We start from the raw sequence: 16,682 nt of genomic DNA on the forward strand, positions 1-16,682 counted from the left end.
CTGAAGGCAGACACTTAACGACTAAGACACCCAGGCACCCCTAAAGACTTGTTTTTAAATTTTGTTAGGAAAGGTCTATAGAAACCTTTGCATTGGGCTAGTTAGCCCTGCTGCTAAGTTGTGATCTTTTTTTTTTTTTTACTGTTCGTCATGATTTTTATATTCTGATCGAATGGAATCCAAATATTTACCCTCCCTGTGTGAGCTCCAGAAATTCTTCAGCTTATAGCTCCCTTGTTCTTTGCTCAGCTTCTGGAGAGTTATCAGTGTATGTGTGCTCGATTATTGTTCATCCAGAGACTCAGGGGATCCTTATCCAGAATTCTGGAATTCTTTACATAGCTCCACTTTCTGTTCTGCAAATTCTACCTGCCTCATCCTCTCCAAACTCTAATTTCTACTCCTGAATTCAGCAAGACCACTTTGTTATTCTTGGGTTTCCCCTTTTTTGCCCCATGGTCTGAAAATTGCCTCCAGGCAAAATATTAGAGATCCTAGGATTCACCTTGTTTGTTTCCCTTCTCTTGGTCTCCCATTCCTTTTAAGCCAGTGTCTAAGAGCATTTTTGCACATATTTTCATCAGTGTTCAAGGTTGCTTAATAATGCTATGGATAGTTCCACATGAGCAGAAGTAAAAGTTATCACTTTGCTTTTTGTACTAACATTATATCCTGGAAATCATTGTATATTAATTTTTAGAGATCTTTATTTTTTATAACTTCCTAAAACTCTGTTATATGTGTACATATCATAGTCTATTCAATCAATCTATAGTTTGCCATTTAGGTAATTTCTAATCTTTTTGCAATTACAAATAATGTTGTAATGAATAATCTGGTACATATGTATTTTCATAATTTTTGAGGTGTATCTTCAGGGTGTATTCCTAAAAGTGTAATTATTAGGTCATAGGGTAAATGCATATATACGTTTGTTAGATGTAACTATTTCCCTCCATATAGGTTGTACTGTTTTGCATTCCTACCAGTAGATGAGAATGCTTATTTTCCCATAGCCTCCTCTATAGAGTATGTTGTCAAGATTTTTAATTTTTGCTAATGTGATTATTTAAAAAATTTCAAAATAGTTTTGATTAGAGTTTCTCTCATTATGATTGAATTTAAAGATCTTTTCACATATTTAAGAGACAGTTTATCTCTTTTTAAAAATTGTTCATGTCTTATGTTCATGACTGTATGATTTTTTTACTGCCTTGTCCGAAAATTTAAAAAAAGTTATTTATGTATTTAGAGATGTTAGCTCTTTGCCCAAGATATAAGTTACGAGTTTTTTTTCTCAGTATGTCATTTGTCTTTCAGCTTTGTTTAGAGTATTTTTTGCACTTCTGTCTTTTTTCCTTTTTATTTTTATGTAATCAAATTAATCAGTCTTTTCTTATATTGCATTTAGGTTTTGAGTCATGCTTAGAAAGCCTTGTCCCACGTTGAGGTTACAGAAAAATTAATCCGTTTTCTTCTAGTACTTAAATGATTTTTTTGTTTTTACATTGGGATCCTTGATCTGTATGGGTTTTATTCTTGTGTGTGCTGAGGTATGGCTCTAATTTTATCTTTTTTTCTTTTTCAAATGGCTGTCCAGTTGTCTCAGTACTGTTCATTAAAAGCTTCATCTTTGTCTTAGTGATTTGAGATAGCATCTTTATTGTGTACTAAACTTTTATATTGATAGAGGGCTTAAAGATCAGAAAGTTACACTTCCTTCTCACTCAAAGTTATCAGTATATTTTGAAGTGAATTACTTCATTAAAAAATAAACAATTCAACTACACAAGGCTATCCATTTGGTGAGAACTGATAATTTAGATAAAAATATAATCATGCTGGGGGGAAATTGAACAAATTTTATCTCTCTAAGGAGAATTTAGGTCTCTTGGAAGATTTTCAAGTGGGCAATTAATATTTTGCAGGTAGTTTCCTGGCATATTTGAGTTTCTTATCTAATAAACAGTAAGAGAGTACTAATGTGATCAGGACTAGATAAGAATAGCATTCAAATAGGCAAAGAGGTAAACATCTTTTTTTCTTAAACTTTTGATCCCTAAAATCAGTGATTTGTTTCAAAATATTTTTTTAAAGATTTTATTTCTTTGTTTTAGAGAGAGGGCACACATGTGCATGAGCAGGGGGTTGGGGAGGGATGGAGGGAGAGGGAGGGAGAAAGAATCTTAGGCAGACTCTGCTGAACACAGAGGCCAATGCAGGGCTCAATCTCACGACCCTGAGATCATGACCTGATGCAAAACCAAGAGTCAGACGCTAAGCTCAACCGACTGAGCCACCCAGGTGTCCCTGTAGTTTCAAAATATGTTTTTATTTAAATTCAATTAATTAACATATAGTGTATTAGTTTCAGAGGTAGAGTTCAGTGATTCATCACTTGTATATAACACCCAGTGCTCATTCCATCAGTGCCCTCCTTAATGCCCATCATCCAGTTAGCCCATCCTCGCTACCCACCTCTCCTCCAGCAACCCTCAGTTTGTTTCTTACAGTTAAGAGTTTCTTATGGTTTGTCTCCTTCTCTGATTTCATCTTACTTTATTTTTCCCTCCCTTCCCCTATAATCTTCTGTTTTGTTTCTTTTTAAAATTATTTTATTCTTATTTTATTTACTTGAGAGAGAGAGAGAGAGAGTGCACACAGAGGGAGAGAGAGAAGCAGGCTCCCCTCTGAGCAGGGAGCCCGATGCGGAACTTGATCCCAGGACCCTGAGATTATGACCCGAGCCTAAAGGCAGATGCTTAATGGACTGAGCCACCCAGGTGCCCCCTGTTTTGTTTCTTATTGATGAGATAATTTCTTCTTGTTCTGAGGGGAGATAGAATGGATATAAAACTTATTTTTAAGATTCATAGATCTTTTCAAATCAAAGTATGCAAGATATTTTTTTTCATGTAAATAAACTTCAGATAAATATTAAGGCTAAACTCTTTAGCTTTTTCACCAAATCCTTAATCTCCCACCTGTGTAAATTGTGATACGTGTTTGATTAATCTCTTGGTTATCTGTTTTTATACCAGTTCTCCTGAAATGATCCCTTAATTTGACCTTGGAGTATTCCTCAAATAGGCAAATTATGTTAAATTGAAAGATTACTAGATGATATTTAGGATTTTAAGGGGATAATACATATACTTTTTCCTTGAATGCAATAATTTAACAGTACCATGAGCAGGATTTTTTTATATTACTGATACTCTGAGAATAAATAATATTATGATGTAGTTACCCAGGATTTAAAAATGATATTAGGACATATTTGAGAGGTTCCTCTGTGCCAGGCAAGGCCAGCTTCATGAGCATGTGATCTGTACAGTCACATGGATCCCCTTTCTTAGAAGGGCCCTGCAATTTGGGCTAGTGCCTTGCTGTTATTGTCTTGAAATTCTTAATTTTTAAACAGGGATCCCCCTATTTTCATTTTTCATTGGCCTTTCAAATTAGGTAGCCAGTCATAGGACAGTATTTAAGGTATTTGGCTCAGGAAGTGGCAGTAGAGAGGAAAAGTAATTGATAGATTCAAAATACATTTTGGAGGTAGTAGGCATTGGCATGTACTGGTAATTAATTGAATGTGGAAATGTAGAAAAAGATGTTAAAGAATGACTTGGGAATTTTTTAAGATTTTATTTGTAAGTAATCTCTGCACTTAATGTGGTCACTTGAATTCAAAACCCAGAGATCCAGAGTTGCATGCTGTAGTGACCGAGACAGCCAGGAACCCTGGACTTGGGAATTTTTGCTCAGTGGTTGCCTGAGGCTGGGGGTAGGGGCAAGGATTGACTGCAGACAGGATTAAGGCATTTTTGGGGTGATGGGAATACAGTAAAACTGGATTGTGGTGTTGGTTGCATAACTATAAATGTACTAAAAATCATTGATTGTCTAGGTGGACTCTATGGTAAATGTAAAACTGTTAAAATATTAACAGATTGAGATGCTTGGTTATGTCAAGGGGTGCTATTATTATTCCCATTTTACAGATAAAATGAAAGCGAAGTTAAAAATAAGAACTTTATTGGTACATAGCTACTAAGTGTAATATCCAGTATGGGAACTCACGTCTTTCTGACCTGAAGGCTTCACACTTGACACGTGTAATATATTTACTTTCTATTTTAAAATTGTCTTTGCTGTATCTCATTGATTAGAGGCTCTCTTGAAATTACAGAACAGAAAGGAAGGAAAATAGAGACTGGAAAATTGCGTCCTATAATCCTATCATATAACATGGTGCTTCCATTTCCTATCTTTGTTCTTTTCTCTAGTGTGAGTTGTATTACCACACCTTATTTATCTCTTTAGCAAACTGTATTTTGTTTTTCAAATCATTAGGTTAAGGAATAGTTTCGTTAGGCCCACTGGTAGCTTGAAAGAGTGTATCTTCCAAAAACGCTTACCCCTAGGGAAAATGGATGGATATAATTGACTCTATGTAATCTTTAGTGCATTTTATGATTGCTAGGTCACTGGCATGAAGATTGCTGTATTAATAATCATTAAATGTAGAGAGGTGTTGGTCAAAGGGTACAAACTTACAAGATAAATACGTTTTAGGACTCTAATGTACAGTAGGTTGACTATAGTTAACAGTACTGTAGTATATAGTTGAAATATGCTGAGAGACTGTATCTTAATTGTTCTCACCACACACACACACAAACATATTGGTAACTAATGGAGGTGATGGATGTGTTAACTATGTTGTGGTAATTACTTTATAGTATAGTAAATCATCATGTTTACACCTTAAATTTTTACAATTACATTTGCCAATTATACTTTATTTTTTCAAGATTTTATTTATTTGAGAGAGGGAGAGAGAGAACACAGTGGGGGGGCAGAGGAAGAGGGAGAAGCAGACTCCTCCACTCATCAGGGATCCTGACACGGGGCTCCATCCCAAGACCCTGGGATCATGACCTGAGCCGAAGGCAGATGCTTAACTGACTGAGCCACTGAGGCACCCCTCAATTATACTTTTTTTTAAAAGATTATTTATTTATTTATTTGACACACAGAGAGAGAGAGAACAAGCAGGAGGTGCGGCAGAGGGAGAGGGAGAAGCAGGCTCTCCACAGAGCAGGGAGCCCAGTGTGGGCTCCATCCCAGGACCCTGGGATCATGACCTGAGCCGAAGGCAGCTGCCCAACCGACTGAGCCACTCAGGCGCCCCCCCCATTATATTTTAATAAAGTGGGGGGGGAGGGGGAAGGATTAAGTGCCTACAGTTCTAGATGCCAAGGATATAAGTGGTCATCAAAACAGACATGGTCTCTGACCTCCTACAGCTTTTGTTTTTTTTTTTAGTGGAAGAAGCAGACATCTTAAAAAATAATTCTAAAATATCAAATTGTGCTAGGAAATATAGCACAAATGTGCTAGGGAAATATAAGGTACTCTGAGAGAATATAACAAAGGATCTTGGTTTTAACTGGGGCCTAATGGAAGACTTCTATTAGGAAATAACATTTAAGGGCGCCTGGGTGGCTCAGTTGGTTAAGAGACTGCCTTAGGCTCAGGTCATGATCCTGGAGTCCCGGGCTCCCTGCTCGGCAGGGAGTCTGCTTCTCCCTCTGACCCTCCCCCATCTCATGTGCTCTCTCATTCTCTCCCTCTCTCTCAAATAAATAAAATCTTAAAAAAAAAAGGAAATAACATTTAAAGTGAGACCTGAAAGATTCATAGAAATTAGCAGAGCAAAGGGAGGGAAGGGAAAGCAGCTTTCCCTAGGAGAGGAATAGCCTTTGTAAAGGCCCTGGGGCAGAAGAAAGCTTGGCTGAAGACCATACTGTATAATGGAGTGTCAAGAGAAGAAGGCATGAGAATTTAGATACTGTGCAAAGGATTTGGTATTTTATTTCTTTTTTTTTTAAGATTTATTTATTTGAGAGAACGAGAATGAGAGAGAGAGTACATGAGAGGGGGGAGGGTCAGAGGGAGAAGCAGGCTCCTCACTGAGCAGGGAGCCCGATGCGGGACTTGATCCCAGGACTCCAGGATCGTGACCTGAGCCGAAGGCAGTTGCTTAACCAACTGAGCCACCCAGGCAACCTGGTATTTTATTTCAAGAGCAGTCTGATGCTACTGAGGAGTTTTCAGCTGAATAATTGTGTCATCTAATTAAAATTTTAAGAAGATCAGGGGCACCTGGGTGGCTCAGTAGGTTGAGTGTCCAACTCTTGGTTTCAGCTCAGTTCATGACCTTGGGGTTGTGGGATTGAGCCCTGAGTTGGGCTCCATGTTCAGCACGGAGTCTGCTTGAGATTCTCTCCCTCTGTCCCTCCCCGCTGCTTGCATACTCTCTCTCAAGTAAACAAAATCTTAAAAAAATTTTTTTAAAGAAGATCATTGTGGTTACTATGGAAAATGGAGCCAAGAGGGTTCTGCTGACTGATGAAGAGGTCTTAAGAAAACTATGGGACTTATTATAAATGGGAAAACTATTTTGACTTTTAGAAGCTAGTTTTCAAAAGCCATGTTGTAATTAAGTGATGGTGAATCGAAAAAAAAGATTGATAAACCATTATTTCTGAATAAACCACAGGTCAGTGTTTCTCAAACCCTAATATTCAAATCACACAGGTATTGTGTTAAATCTGGTCAGTAGGTACGGAGTAGGGCATTTCTGCATTTCTAACAAGCTCCTAGGTGATGCCTATACCATTGGTTCTTGGCTCACACTTTGAGTAGTAAATGACTAGGCCATATTCTATATTCTGAATATATTCTTTGTATGAATGCCCATCAGCCTTGGTGGTCTGATCAGTTGTCAAATAGTATTTAAAACTAGGGGGTTTACATCCTTGCCAACATTTGTTGTTCCCTGTCTTGTTAATTTAAACCATTCTGACTGGTGTAAGGTAGTATCTCATTGTGGTTTTTGATTTATATTTCCCTGATGGCAAGTCAGGTGGAGCACTTTTCCATGTGTCTGTTGGCCATTTGCATGTCTTCTTTGCAGAAGTGTCTGTTCATGTCCAGGGTGCGCAGCTCTTTCTTCAGGTTACCTGATCTAACATCTGGAGAATATACTTGAGCTTTAATAAACTTCCCCACTTGTGTCACTCATTAAAAAACCCCAAAAACCTAGGGGGTTTAAAGGATAAAGTATTGAGGACATGGAGAAACAGGTCCAATAGGGATTTTCATCTCTTCAGTAAATATCCTCTTTATACTTACATACTTACCTACTTATTTAACCTGTTTGACTATCTCCCCGCCTCAGGATTCATTTACATTTCAGAAAGGACTGTATGCAATCAAAGTGATGTCCAAGACAAGTATACAGAAATAGTATGAGGCTCTAAAACTTTACATCTCATATTTAATAGGGTGATTTGCATCAGTAATTGAGGCTTACTCTATGCCAGGCATTTTACCTGCCTTATTCATTTTATAAGATAAGGACCCAGAAACCCTGTGAGGGTAGTTTCTTGCCCAAGGATGTACAACTTAGCCGACTTATTTCATACTTGATTCTCTTATTCATTATCCTAATCGCTGCTATTTTGTTTGTTTCATGAGTTATAATCTTAATGCAGAAAACTCAAGGCTCTTTATTCTTTGGGTTAAAAGCTTTGTATTCTCTAAAGACCATGGAGCTTTGCTGCTATATCTCAGTCATTTTATAAAGGTGATAATTGGCCTGGATTTTTTCTGTTTTGGGGGTAGGGGGATATTATCCTTTTTTAGCAATGCATCTTCTCTTTGTGGCATATGAACACAGGATCTTGGGAAATGGATTGACCATGTAAAGGGAAGTATTTGAGATTCTGCATTATGGTTGAGGTTATGTTTGTTGGGAAATGGGGTAGGGAAATGTTACATTGCTCCCTGGTTCTTAAGAAATGAGAGCTAAGGGGCGCCTGGGTGGCTCAGTCCTTAAGCGTCTGCCTTCAGCTCAGGTCATGATCCCAGGGTCCTGGGATCGAGCCCCACATTGAGACCCACATCGGTTTCCATGCTCTGTGGGAAGCCTGCTTCTCCTTCTCCCACTCCTCTTGCCTGTGTTCCTGCTCTCTCTCTCTGTCAAATAAATAAATAAAATCTTAAAAAAGAGAGAGAGCTAAAGAACAACATCCAGTTTTAAAAGAAACCTGAATTTTAAATTTCATAAAACACAGTTAAACTGAACAAAGAGTGGCTCCTGTTGATTTTCTCCACTGAGGAAGTAATAAAATTATACAGTCTTATTTGGTAAGAGATAAAGCTGAAATTATTCACATTTCCACAGAAATGCTAAATGCCTCCTTACATGTAGAATCCAGCTGGATAGTATTTACCCAGCCCTCCAACAAACCAAATTTGTGTTTTTCCAGACAGTGTTGTATCATTCTCGGTTTGGTTTGACCCTCCCTTCTTGCAATTACAGACAGCGATTAAAATGTACAATAGGCTTTGGTTTGGTTTGAAAACTTGCAGAACAGCCAGCTTCATCGCTCTGCAGTGGGCTTTCCAGGCTAAGGCACGTTTCCGATGTACAGATAACTACCAAGAAGCTTTGGCCCTAAACTCTGGAAAGAAGCCAAAGGAAAGTGAAGCTCCTGTCGGTAGCGTTTGTCCCGCTCAGAGAGCCCGGCGCTAGCGCATTCTTCGTGCAGTTATTGGCTGGGACTCTGCGTGCCGCTGTCGGCCAATGAAGACGCTGGAGATCGGGCCCCAGCCCGTCCCCTCTCGGCGCCCCGGGATGAGGCAGAGACTGAACAGCCGGCGAGCAAATCAACGGCATCCGGAAAGCCATGTCCGACTCCGCGCCCAGCGCTCAAGCGCTAACCCGCTGAAAGTTTCTCATCGAAAAAGCCGGAAAGATCTGGACCTTGCTAAGAGGAACTGCCTTTGAGTGAGATGGTCCCAGAGGCCTGGAGGAGCGGACTGGTAAGCATCGGAAGAGTGGTGGGAGTTTTGTTTCTGCTTGGTGCTTTGCACAAGGCTTCTGCCGTCGTTCGCTATGAGATCCTGGAGGAAAGAGAGAAAGGTTTTGCGGTGGGCAATGTGGTCACGGACCTTGGTTTGGATCTCGGCAGCCTGTCAGCCCGCAGGCTCCGGGTGTTGTCCGGAACTAGCCGAAGGTTCTTTGAGGTGAACCGGGAGACTGGAGAGATGTTCGTGAATGACCGTCTGGATAGAGAGGAGCTTTGTGGGACACTGCCCTCCTGTACCGTAACTCTGGAGCTGGTAGTGGAGACCCCACTAGAGCTGTTAAGCGCGGAAGTGGTGATCCAGGATATCAACGACAACAATCCTTCTTTCCCTACCCGGGAAATGAAATTGGAGATTAGCGAGGCTGTGGCGCCAGGCACGCGCTTCCCGCTGGAGAGCGCGCACGATCCCGATGTAGGAAGCAACTCCTTACAAACCTATGAGCTGAGCCTAAATGAATACTTTGCACTTCGCGTTCAGACGCGGGAGGACAGCACCAAGTACGCGGAGCTGGTGCTGGAGCGCGCCCTTGATTGGGAGCGAGAACCAAGTCTCCAGTTGGTGCTGACGGCTTTGGATGGAGGAACTCCGGCTCGTTCCGCCACCCTTCCCATTCGCATCACTGTGCTGGACGCGAATGACAATGCACCTACCTTCAATCAGTCTTTGTACCGTGCGCGTGTCCTGGAGGATGCAGCCCCTGGCACTCTCGTGGTGCAAGTTCATGCAACCGATCTGGATGAAGGCCCCAATGGTGAAATCATTTACTCTTTTGGCAGCCACAACCGTGCCAGTGTGCGAGACCTATTCTCCTTAGATCCTGTAACTGGGGTGCTGACAATCAAGGGTCGCCTGGACTTCGAAGACACAAAACTCCATGAGATTTACATACAGGCCAAAGACAAAGGTGCCACTCCAGAAGGAGCACATTGTAAAGTTTTGGTGGAGGTTGTGGATGTGAATGACAATGCCCCAGAGATCACAGTCACCTCCGTGTACAGCCCAGTCCCTGAGGATGCCCCGCTTGGAACTGTCATTGCTTTGCTCAGCGTGATCGATCTGGATGCTGGGGAGAATGGATTGGTGACTTGTGAGGTTCCTCCAGGTCTCCCCTTCAGCCTTACTTCTTCGCTCAAGAATTACTTTACTTTGAAAACCAGTGCAGCTCTGGATCGTGAGACTGTCCCAGAATACAACCTCAGCATTACCGCTCGAGACTCGGGAGTCCCTTCTCTCTCAGCTCTTACAGTTGTGCAGGTACAAGTCTCTGACATCAACGACAACCCTCCACAGTCTTCCCAATCCTCCTATGATGTTTATGTTGAGGAAAATAACATCCCTGGGGTTCCAATACTAAATCTAAGTGTCTGGGACCCAGATGCCCCGCAGAATGCTCGCCTTTCCTTCTTTCTCTTGGAGCAAGGAGCTGAAACTGGGCTAGTGGGCCGCTATTTCACAATAAATCGTGACAGTGGCATCGTGTCATCCTTAGTGCCCCTGGATTATGAAGATCGGCGAGAGTTCGAAATAATAGCTCATGTCAGTGATGGGGGCACTCCAGTCCTGACCACCAACATCAGCGTGAATATATTTGTCACTGACCGCAATGATAATGCCCCCCAGGTCTTATACCCCCGGCCTGGCCGGAGCTCGGTGGAGGTGCTGCCCAGAGCCACTGCTCCTGGCCATGTGGTCACACGGGTGGTAGGCTGGGATCCCGATGCAGGGCACAATGCCTGGCTCTCCTACAGCCTCTTGGGAGACTCCAACCAGAGCCTTTTTGCCGTGGGGCTTCACACAGGTCAAGTCAGTACTTCCCGTGCAGTCCAGGACACAGATGTGCCCAGGCAGACTCTTATGGTCTTGATCAAAGACAATGGGGAGCCATCACTGTCCACCACTGCAACCCTGACTGTGTCAGTAACCGAGGATTCTCCTGAAGCCCGGGCTGAGTTCCCCTCCGGCTCTGCCCCTCGGGAGCAGAATAAAAATCTCACCTTTTATCTACTCCTCTCTCTAATCCTGGTTTCTGTGGGGTTTGCAGTCACAGTACTGGGAGTGATTATATTCAAAGTTTACAAGTGGAAGCAGTCCAGGGACCTGTACCGAGCTCCAGTGAGCTCCCTGTACCGAACACCAGGATCCTCTCTGCATGCAGACGCCGTGCGGGGTGGCCTGATGCCACCACACCTTTACCATCAGGTGTACCTCACCACCGACTCACGCCGCAGCGACCCGCTGCTGAAGAAACCTGGCACTGCCAGCCCGCTGGCCAGCCGCCAGAACACGCTGCGGAGCTGTGATCCGGTGTTCTATAGGCAAGTGTTGGGGGCAGAGAGCTCCCCTCCTGGACAGGTAAGGGTTAGCATCCCAGAACGATATTAATGCTTTTTGATGCCTGCACCAGGTTCAGGAAGGAATGGAGCTGTTTTTTAGTGATGAAGATGATTTCCTAATGATGCATCCATATTTTCACCTTGCCCTGCCTAGATCAAACATCATGCCTTTGTGAAAAGGATGGCCTGGCTAGAGTGTGGTTTGTGGACCCACACAATGTAGAGTTGATCGACTCATGTGTGGCCCCTATTCCCACCCTCAGCGTTCACGCCGTCACAACTAACCAATCTTGCTAAGGGGGCATTAAATTATAAGCCAAGATCTCAGCACTCAGAACTTAGCTTGGTGTCATTTGCATTGAGAAAAAGCTGCTAGATATCTCTAACCGGTGACAGATGCTTGGAATATAGTAAGTACCTCATTTGTCCATCTTTCATTTGATTGCTACATCTTCATTAAAACTGATGGTTTACTGATAATGTTCCTTTGCCTACACAGATCCCGTACCTTGTTCTCAGATGATTTTCTATGAAAGAAATAAAATTCTAGGTGTCCTTCAAGTTTTAATTCAGGTACACTGCTGGAAATAATGTGTATATTACTTACAAAATATTTTTATGGTATAGTAGTATTATGGAAAATTTGGAAAATTGGGGCACCTGGGTGGCTCAGTCATTAAGCGTCTGCCTTCAGCTTAGGTCATGATCCCAGGGTCCTGGGATCCAGCCCCTCATCAGGCTCCCTGCTCCACGGGAAGCCTGTTTCTCCCTCCCCCACTTCCCTTGCTTGTGTTCCCTCTCTTGCTGTGTCTCTGTCAAATAAATAAATAAAATCTTAAAAAAAAATTTGGAAAATAGAGAACGGTATAAAGAAATAATTATACTAACATGAATCCCTAAATCTGAAGATATAACACACCATTAATTATAAAAGTAAAAGTAATCATTTATTTTAAAAATAAATCCAGACAATCCAAAAGAACATATGGTACAAATTGAAAGTTCTTTTGTACCCCCAGCGAATAATCCCTATCCTTCCAGCATTATTTTTCTTAAGTATACACACAATACACAATGTAAAAGGTAGGTAAATTTGTAACTTGAGAAAGGTAAAGCTCTCATTTATTCAGGCTGGTAACTGCAAGGCTTTTGTCTTGGAGTGAAACTGATACACACTTCCAGTTGTGGGATAACCACTATTATTTTATGACCAATAAAGTATATTAGTATCCTAATAAGTGTATTATTGTTATTAACCCTTGGATTTGGCAGTTAGACAGATGAGGCTCCACTACTTATCAGCTGTGTGTCCTTGGCCAAGTTAATCTCAGAACCTGGTGTATCCTAAGTGTTAAAAAATTCTTAGTTATCACTATTACTATTTTTATTATTTGCCCACCCCCAATCTTAAACACACCTTGGAAATGAGAAAATCTGGAGACAGCCAGAAATGACAAAGTAGAGGCATAAATGGAAAGGCTAAGGAAAGATGACAGCCAGAAAGAAGAAGCTGTCAGACTTGGTTGCACACTAGCATTACCTGGGGACCCCTTAAAAATTCTGAAGCCTGGGCCACACCCAAGACCAATTAAAGCACAATCCCTGGGGGTGGGACACAGGGATCAGTATTTTTTGAAGGTCCCCAAGTGATTCTAATGTGCAGACTAGTTTGAAAACTACTGCTCTAGAATCTACCAGGCTATCAACACATTTATGAAGCGAAGTGTTATTCTGGTGTTCACAGAACCAGACTTACTGGGCCAGGCCGAACTTAGAAAATTCTGTTATTTCCCAACCTTAAAATATTCTATAGAATAGCTCTATAAACTTGCTGAATTGCTGTGTTGTATACCTGAAACTAATGTAACACTGTTTGTCAACTATACTCAAATACATAAATAAATGTATAAAAATACATATGTGTATAGAATAGCTCTAGAGGAGCAACGTAGAGAAGACATAAGAGGATGCTTCAGTCATCTAAAGAGAAAATCTTCCTAAACCACTAGCATCTGGGCAGCTGTTCTTAAAAAATCTAGAGCTGGTCAGTGGGTATGGAACCTCTTTGAGGGATGACAGAAATGTTCTATAATTAGATTGTGGTGATGGTTGTACCCTTTTAGTATATGTGAATATACTAAAAACCATCAAGTTGTGCATTTTTTTTTAAAGATTTTATTTGTTTGACAGAGAGACACAGCGAGAGAAGGAACACAAGCAGGGGGAGTGGGAGAGGGAGAAGCAGGCTTCCCGCGGAGCAGGGAGCCCGATGCAGGGCTGGATCCCAGGACCCTGGGACCATGACCTGAGCCGAAGGGAGATGCTTAATGGCTGAGCCACCCAGGCGCCCCCAAATTGTGCATTTTAAATGAATGAATTGTATGGTATGTGAACTGTATCTCAATAAAACTGTTTTTACCATGTAAAGATGGGAAAATCACACACTTGGTATAAAAAGATCAAGTCAGGGATTTGTAGGATTAAGGCTTTATGATGTTCCAATGCTAGTAATCAACTGTATGCCTGTTTGTTTTGGTGTGAACTTGCAAATATTGAGACCTGTAAGAGGTCTAGTTCTTGGATATGAAAGGCATCAGTAAAAGGCCAGTTTATGGTCACACAGATGACAAACTAGTAGAAAAATCATTTAAGATGTTATAGAAAGAGACTTTATTTCTTTCCAGACAAACCAGAGATGGGAGTGGGGGGAATCCTAGTGCCACACATAGTGGTTGTTTAGCTTTAGGCACATCTCTTAACCTCTCTAAACTCCAGTTTCCTCATCTATAAAATAAAGATAATATCCTTCAAAATGGTTGTGTAAGTTGAAAGTAAGCCATATAAAGCATAGTGAATATATTCATGTAAGTCTTAAGTATTCAATAACTACTATTGAACTAATGATAACAATAATTCACCATTTATTGAGCAACCCCATGTACAGACACTATAAAAGATGAAAAGACACACTTCGTGTTATTATGGTGTCTAGAGTACCATAGGAAACAGAGGCAAAAATAAATAAATAAATAACAGTGAAGATCTGCATAACACAAGAAGCTGTCGGAGCAAAGGGAAAGAAACACCTAAGCCAGCCTGGGGAAATCAGGAAGATTTCATAGAGGTGGTGATGCTTGAGCTGAGAACATAAAGTTGAGCTGAAAGCTAAGAACTTAAGTTGAGAACTAAAAGGGAAGAAGGAAAAAGGTCCTTGCAGGGAATTGCATGCAGATGGATAATGATATTTCATGATTGCTGGACCTTAAAATATGTTTGTAAAACAGTCTTGGCAAGAGATAAAGTGCAGGGAGTAGGCAGGAGTTAGATCTTAAGTTATTTTTAGGCCAGACCCAGGAGTTTTGATTTTATTCTGTATCGATGATAGTCACTGCAGAATTTTGAACTCACATATGTATGATGCATCTAGGTTTTTTGTTTTAGAGCGATTATCCTGGCACCCATAAGTAAAATAGACTGGGGATATTGCTACCGAAGACAAAGAGAACAGTTAAAAGGCTGTTAAAATACTTGAGGAGAAGATTGATAAATGCTTGACTGTAGTATAATCGTCAGGACTTGTTGATTGACATGATATAGGGAGTCAGGGAGAGGAACGAGTCAAGGATGGCTCTGCCTGTCCCTCCCCTTTGCTGACTGAGGCAGCTGGGTTGATGCTGGTGCCATTCACTGTGATAGTGAATCCTGCCCCAAACACCTGGTAGGTCAGACTGATTGATACCTCCTCTGGGAGGAGGTTTAGTTATTTTTTGGTAAAAAAAAAAAGAGAGGGAGAAAGCCAGATCCCTCTCTTTGAGACCAGAATGTAGGTTGCTAGCTTCACCATAGTCAAAACGATATTCTTGAGGATTACAGGTTTGGTTAAAAATCTGGGGAGGATAAGAAACTTGGGTTTCGCTGGTGGTTTTTGCAGCCTGTGGTGACCTAGGTGAGGATTCAGATGAGTTAAGAAATCTTATGTCCAGATTAGGCTGGATTTTTCTCTCTGTGCTCCTGATGTGTTTGTCACTAGGATTATAGCTTGCAGGTAACTACAGTGTGAGATGATCTGTGTTTCTGTGTGTGTGCAAGGTGGTAGCCAGGCTCCTGAGAGGGTCTAGAGTGAATCCAGTCTCTAGCTCCAAGAGGCCCCCTGGGGCCAAGTGAAAAGCTTGCTCATTTGAAACTGTCTCTTGTGGTAATTAACAACAAATCAAGCATACCATGGTGTCAAATAAAGGGGATTTGTGGGCACAGAGCTGTTAGTGGCTGAACTCAATCATTCAAGGAAGCTATTAAATCTGTGAACATTAGCATTCTGCCAGGTAATGAGATCTAGTCCTTAGCGCCTCCCAGACACACTGATTCTTTACTGATTTGGAACATCTCCCTCTCCTGGCTCCCTCCACCTTGCTTCATCTCCTATACTGTCCTTGAAATCAATGAATGGTAATTCAGTGTATCACTAGCTAGTGTCTGAATAAGAGAGATTTGGTTTCTGCTGCACCTCCTGTTACAACAAAAACGTGTGCTGCATAAATTTAATTGGCTACATTAATGTGTAAGTCTTTCTGCAAAGAGATGGATATGTTTCTGAATAATCTGCAGAGGAGCAGAGTTTTGAGTATACGGCACTGCTTCTAATTAGTTGTTCCTCTAATACATCAGACTGAGGCAGAAACTACCCATTTAGAATATTGGTGGATGACAACACTGGCTTGGACAAAGTGACCAGTCTCAAATGGCTACTCCTCTCTGGGCTGCAGGTTGCTAGGGCTCTGGCTGTCTGTTTCCCGCCCCCCCCCCCAACCCCGCCGAGAAGGGGCGGGGGGACGTTGGTGTTTTAGGGGGAAAAAAGAGCATACATACATGTTGTCTGCCTCTCATAGAGATAATAAACCTATAGAAAGAAATGCTGTTGATTGGGAGGAAGGCGAAAAGATAGGTGGTTTTTTGTTTTTGGGTTTTTGTTTTTTTTTTTCTTCAGTGCTGCGACGCATTAACCCTGCTGCTATTGGGATGTTCTCTGCTCAGCCTATTGGCTGAGCCCAGGAGCTGCTGTCTACCAATCGGGTGGTGGAAGGCAGACAAATCTACCCCGCCACCAGCAAAAACGGCGTGTAACCCTTGCGGCGCCGGCCCAGCCGCGCGCCAGAACGGCGCCACGAAAGAGAGAGAGGTGTCTCCAGCTGCTGTTGCCGTTTGGGGCGGGTCGGCTTCTTCTGCTTCCCAGGACCAGGTAGAGGGGCTAGCGGGAAGCAGCAATGCTCCGCAAGGTGGGAAGCTGGGTAGAAATCTGCTGGGGGGCTACCCTTTTGTTCCTCATTTGCCACCTGGGTTACGTTTGTGGGCAGATCCGCTACCCAGTCCCAGAGGAGTCACAGGAAGGGACTTTTGTAGGGAATG

The 16,682-nt window shown here is 42.0% G+C and overlaps 1 protein-coding gene across 8 annotated transcripts in view; it reads left to right on the plus strand.

The window, feature by feature from the left end:
- Positions 1-16,682, plus strand: part of LOC114200660 (protocadherin gamma-C3) — a 155,738-nt gene that overhangs the window by 114,662 nt on the left and 24,394 nt on the right. The window contains exon 1 of one of the 8 annotated variants that reach the window (XM_028092908.2): positions 8,556-11,298. The exons of the other annotated variants lie outside the window; for them this stretch is intronic. Coding sequence (XP_027948709.1) covers positions 8,869-11,298 — 2,430 coding nt within the window. The 5' untranslated portion in view covers positions 8,556-8,868. Of the gene's footprint in view, positions 1-8,555; positions 11,299-16,682 lie in introns of those variants that run through there. 8 annotated transcript variants of the gene reach the window in all.

The sequence above is a fragment of the Eumetopias jubatus genome, unplaced genomic scaffold, assembly GCF_037043125.1.
Source record: "Eumetopias jubatus isolate StellerSeaLion01/CBP00866 unplaced genomic scaffold, mEumJub1_p1.0 scaffold_5, whole genome shotgun sequence".
Classification (NCBI taxonomy): domain Eukaryota; kingdom Metazoa; phylum Chordata; class Mammalia; order Carnivora; family Otariidae; genus Eumetopias; species Eumetopias jubatus.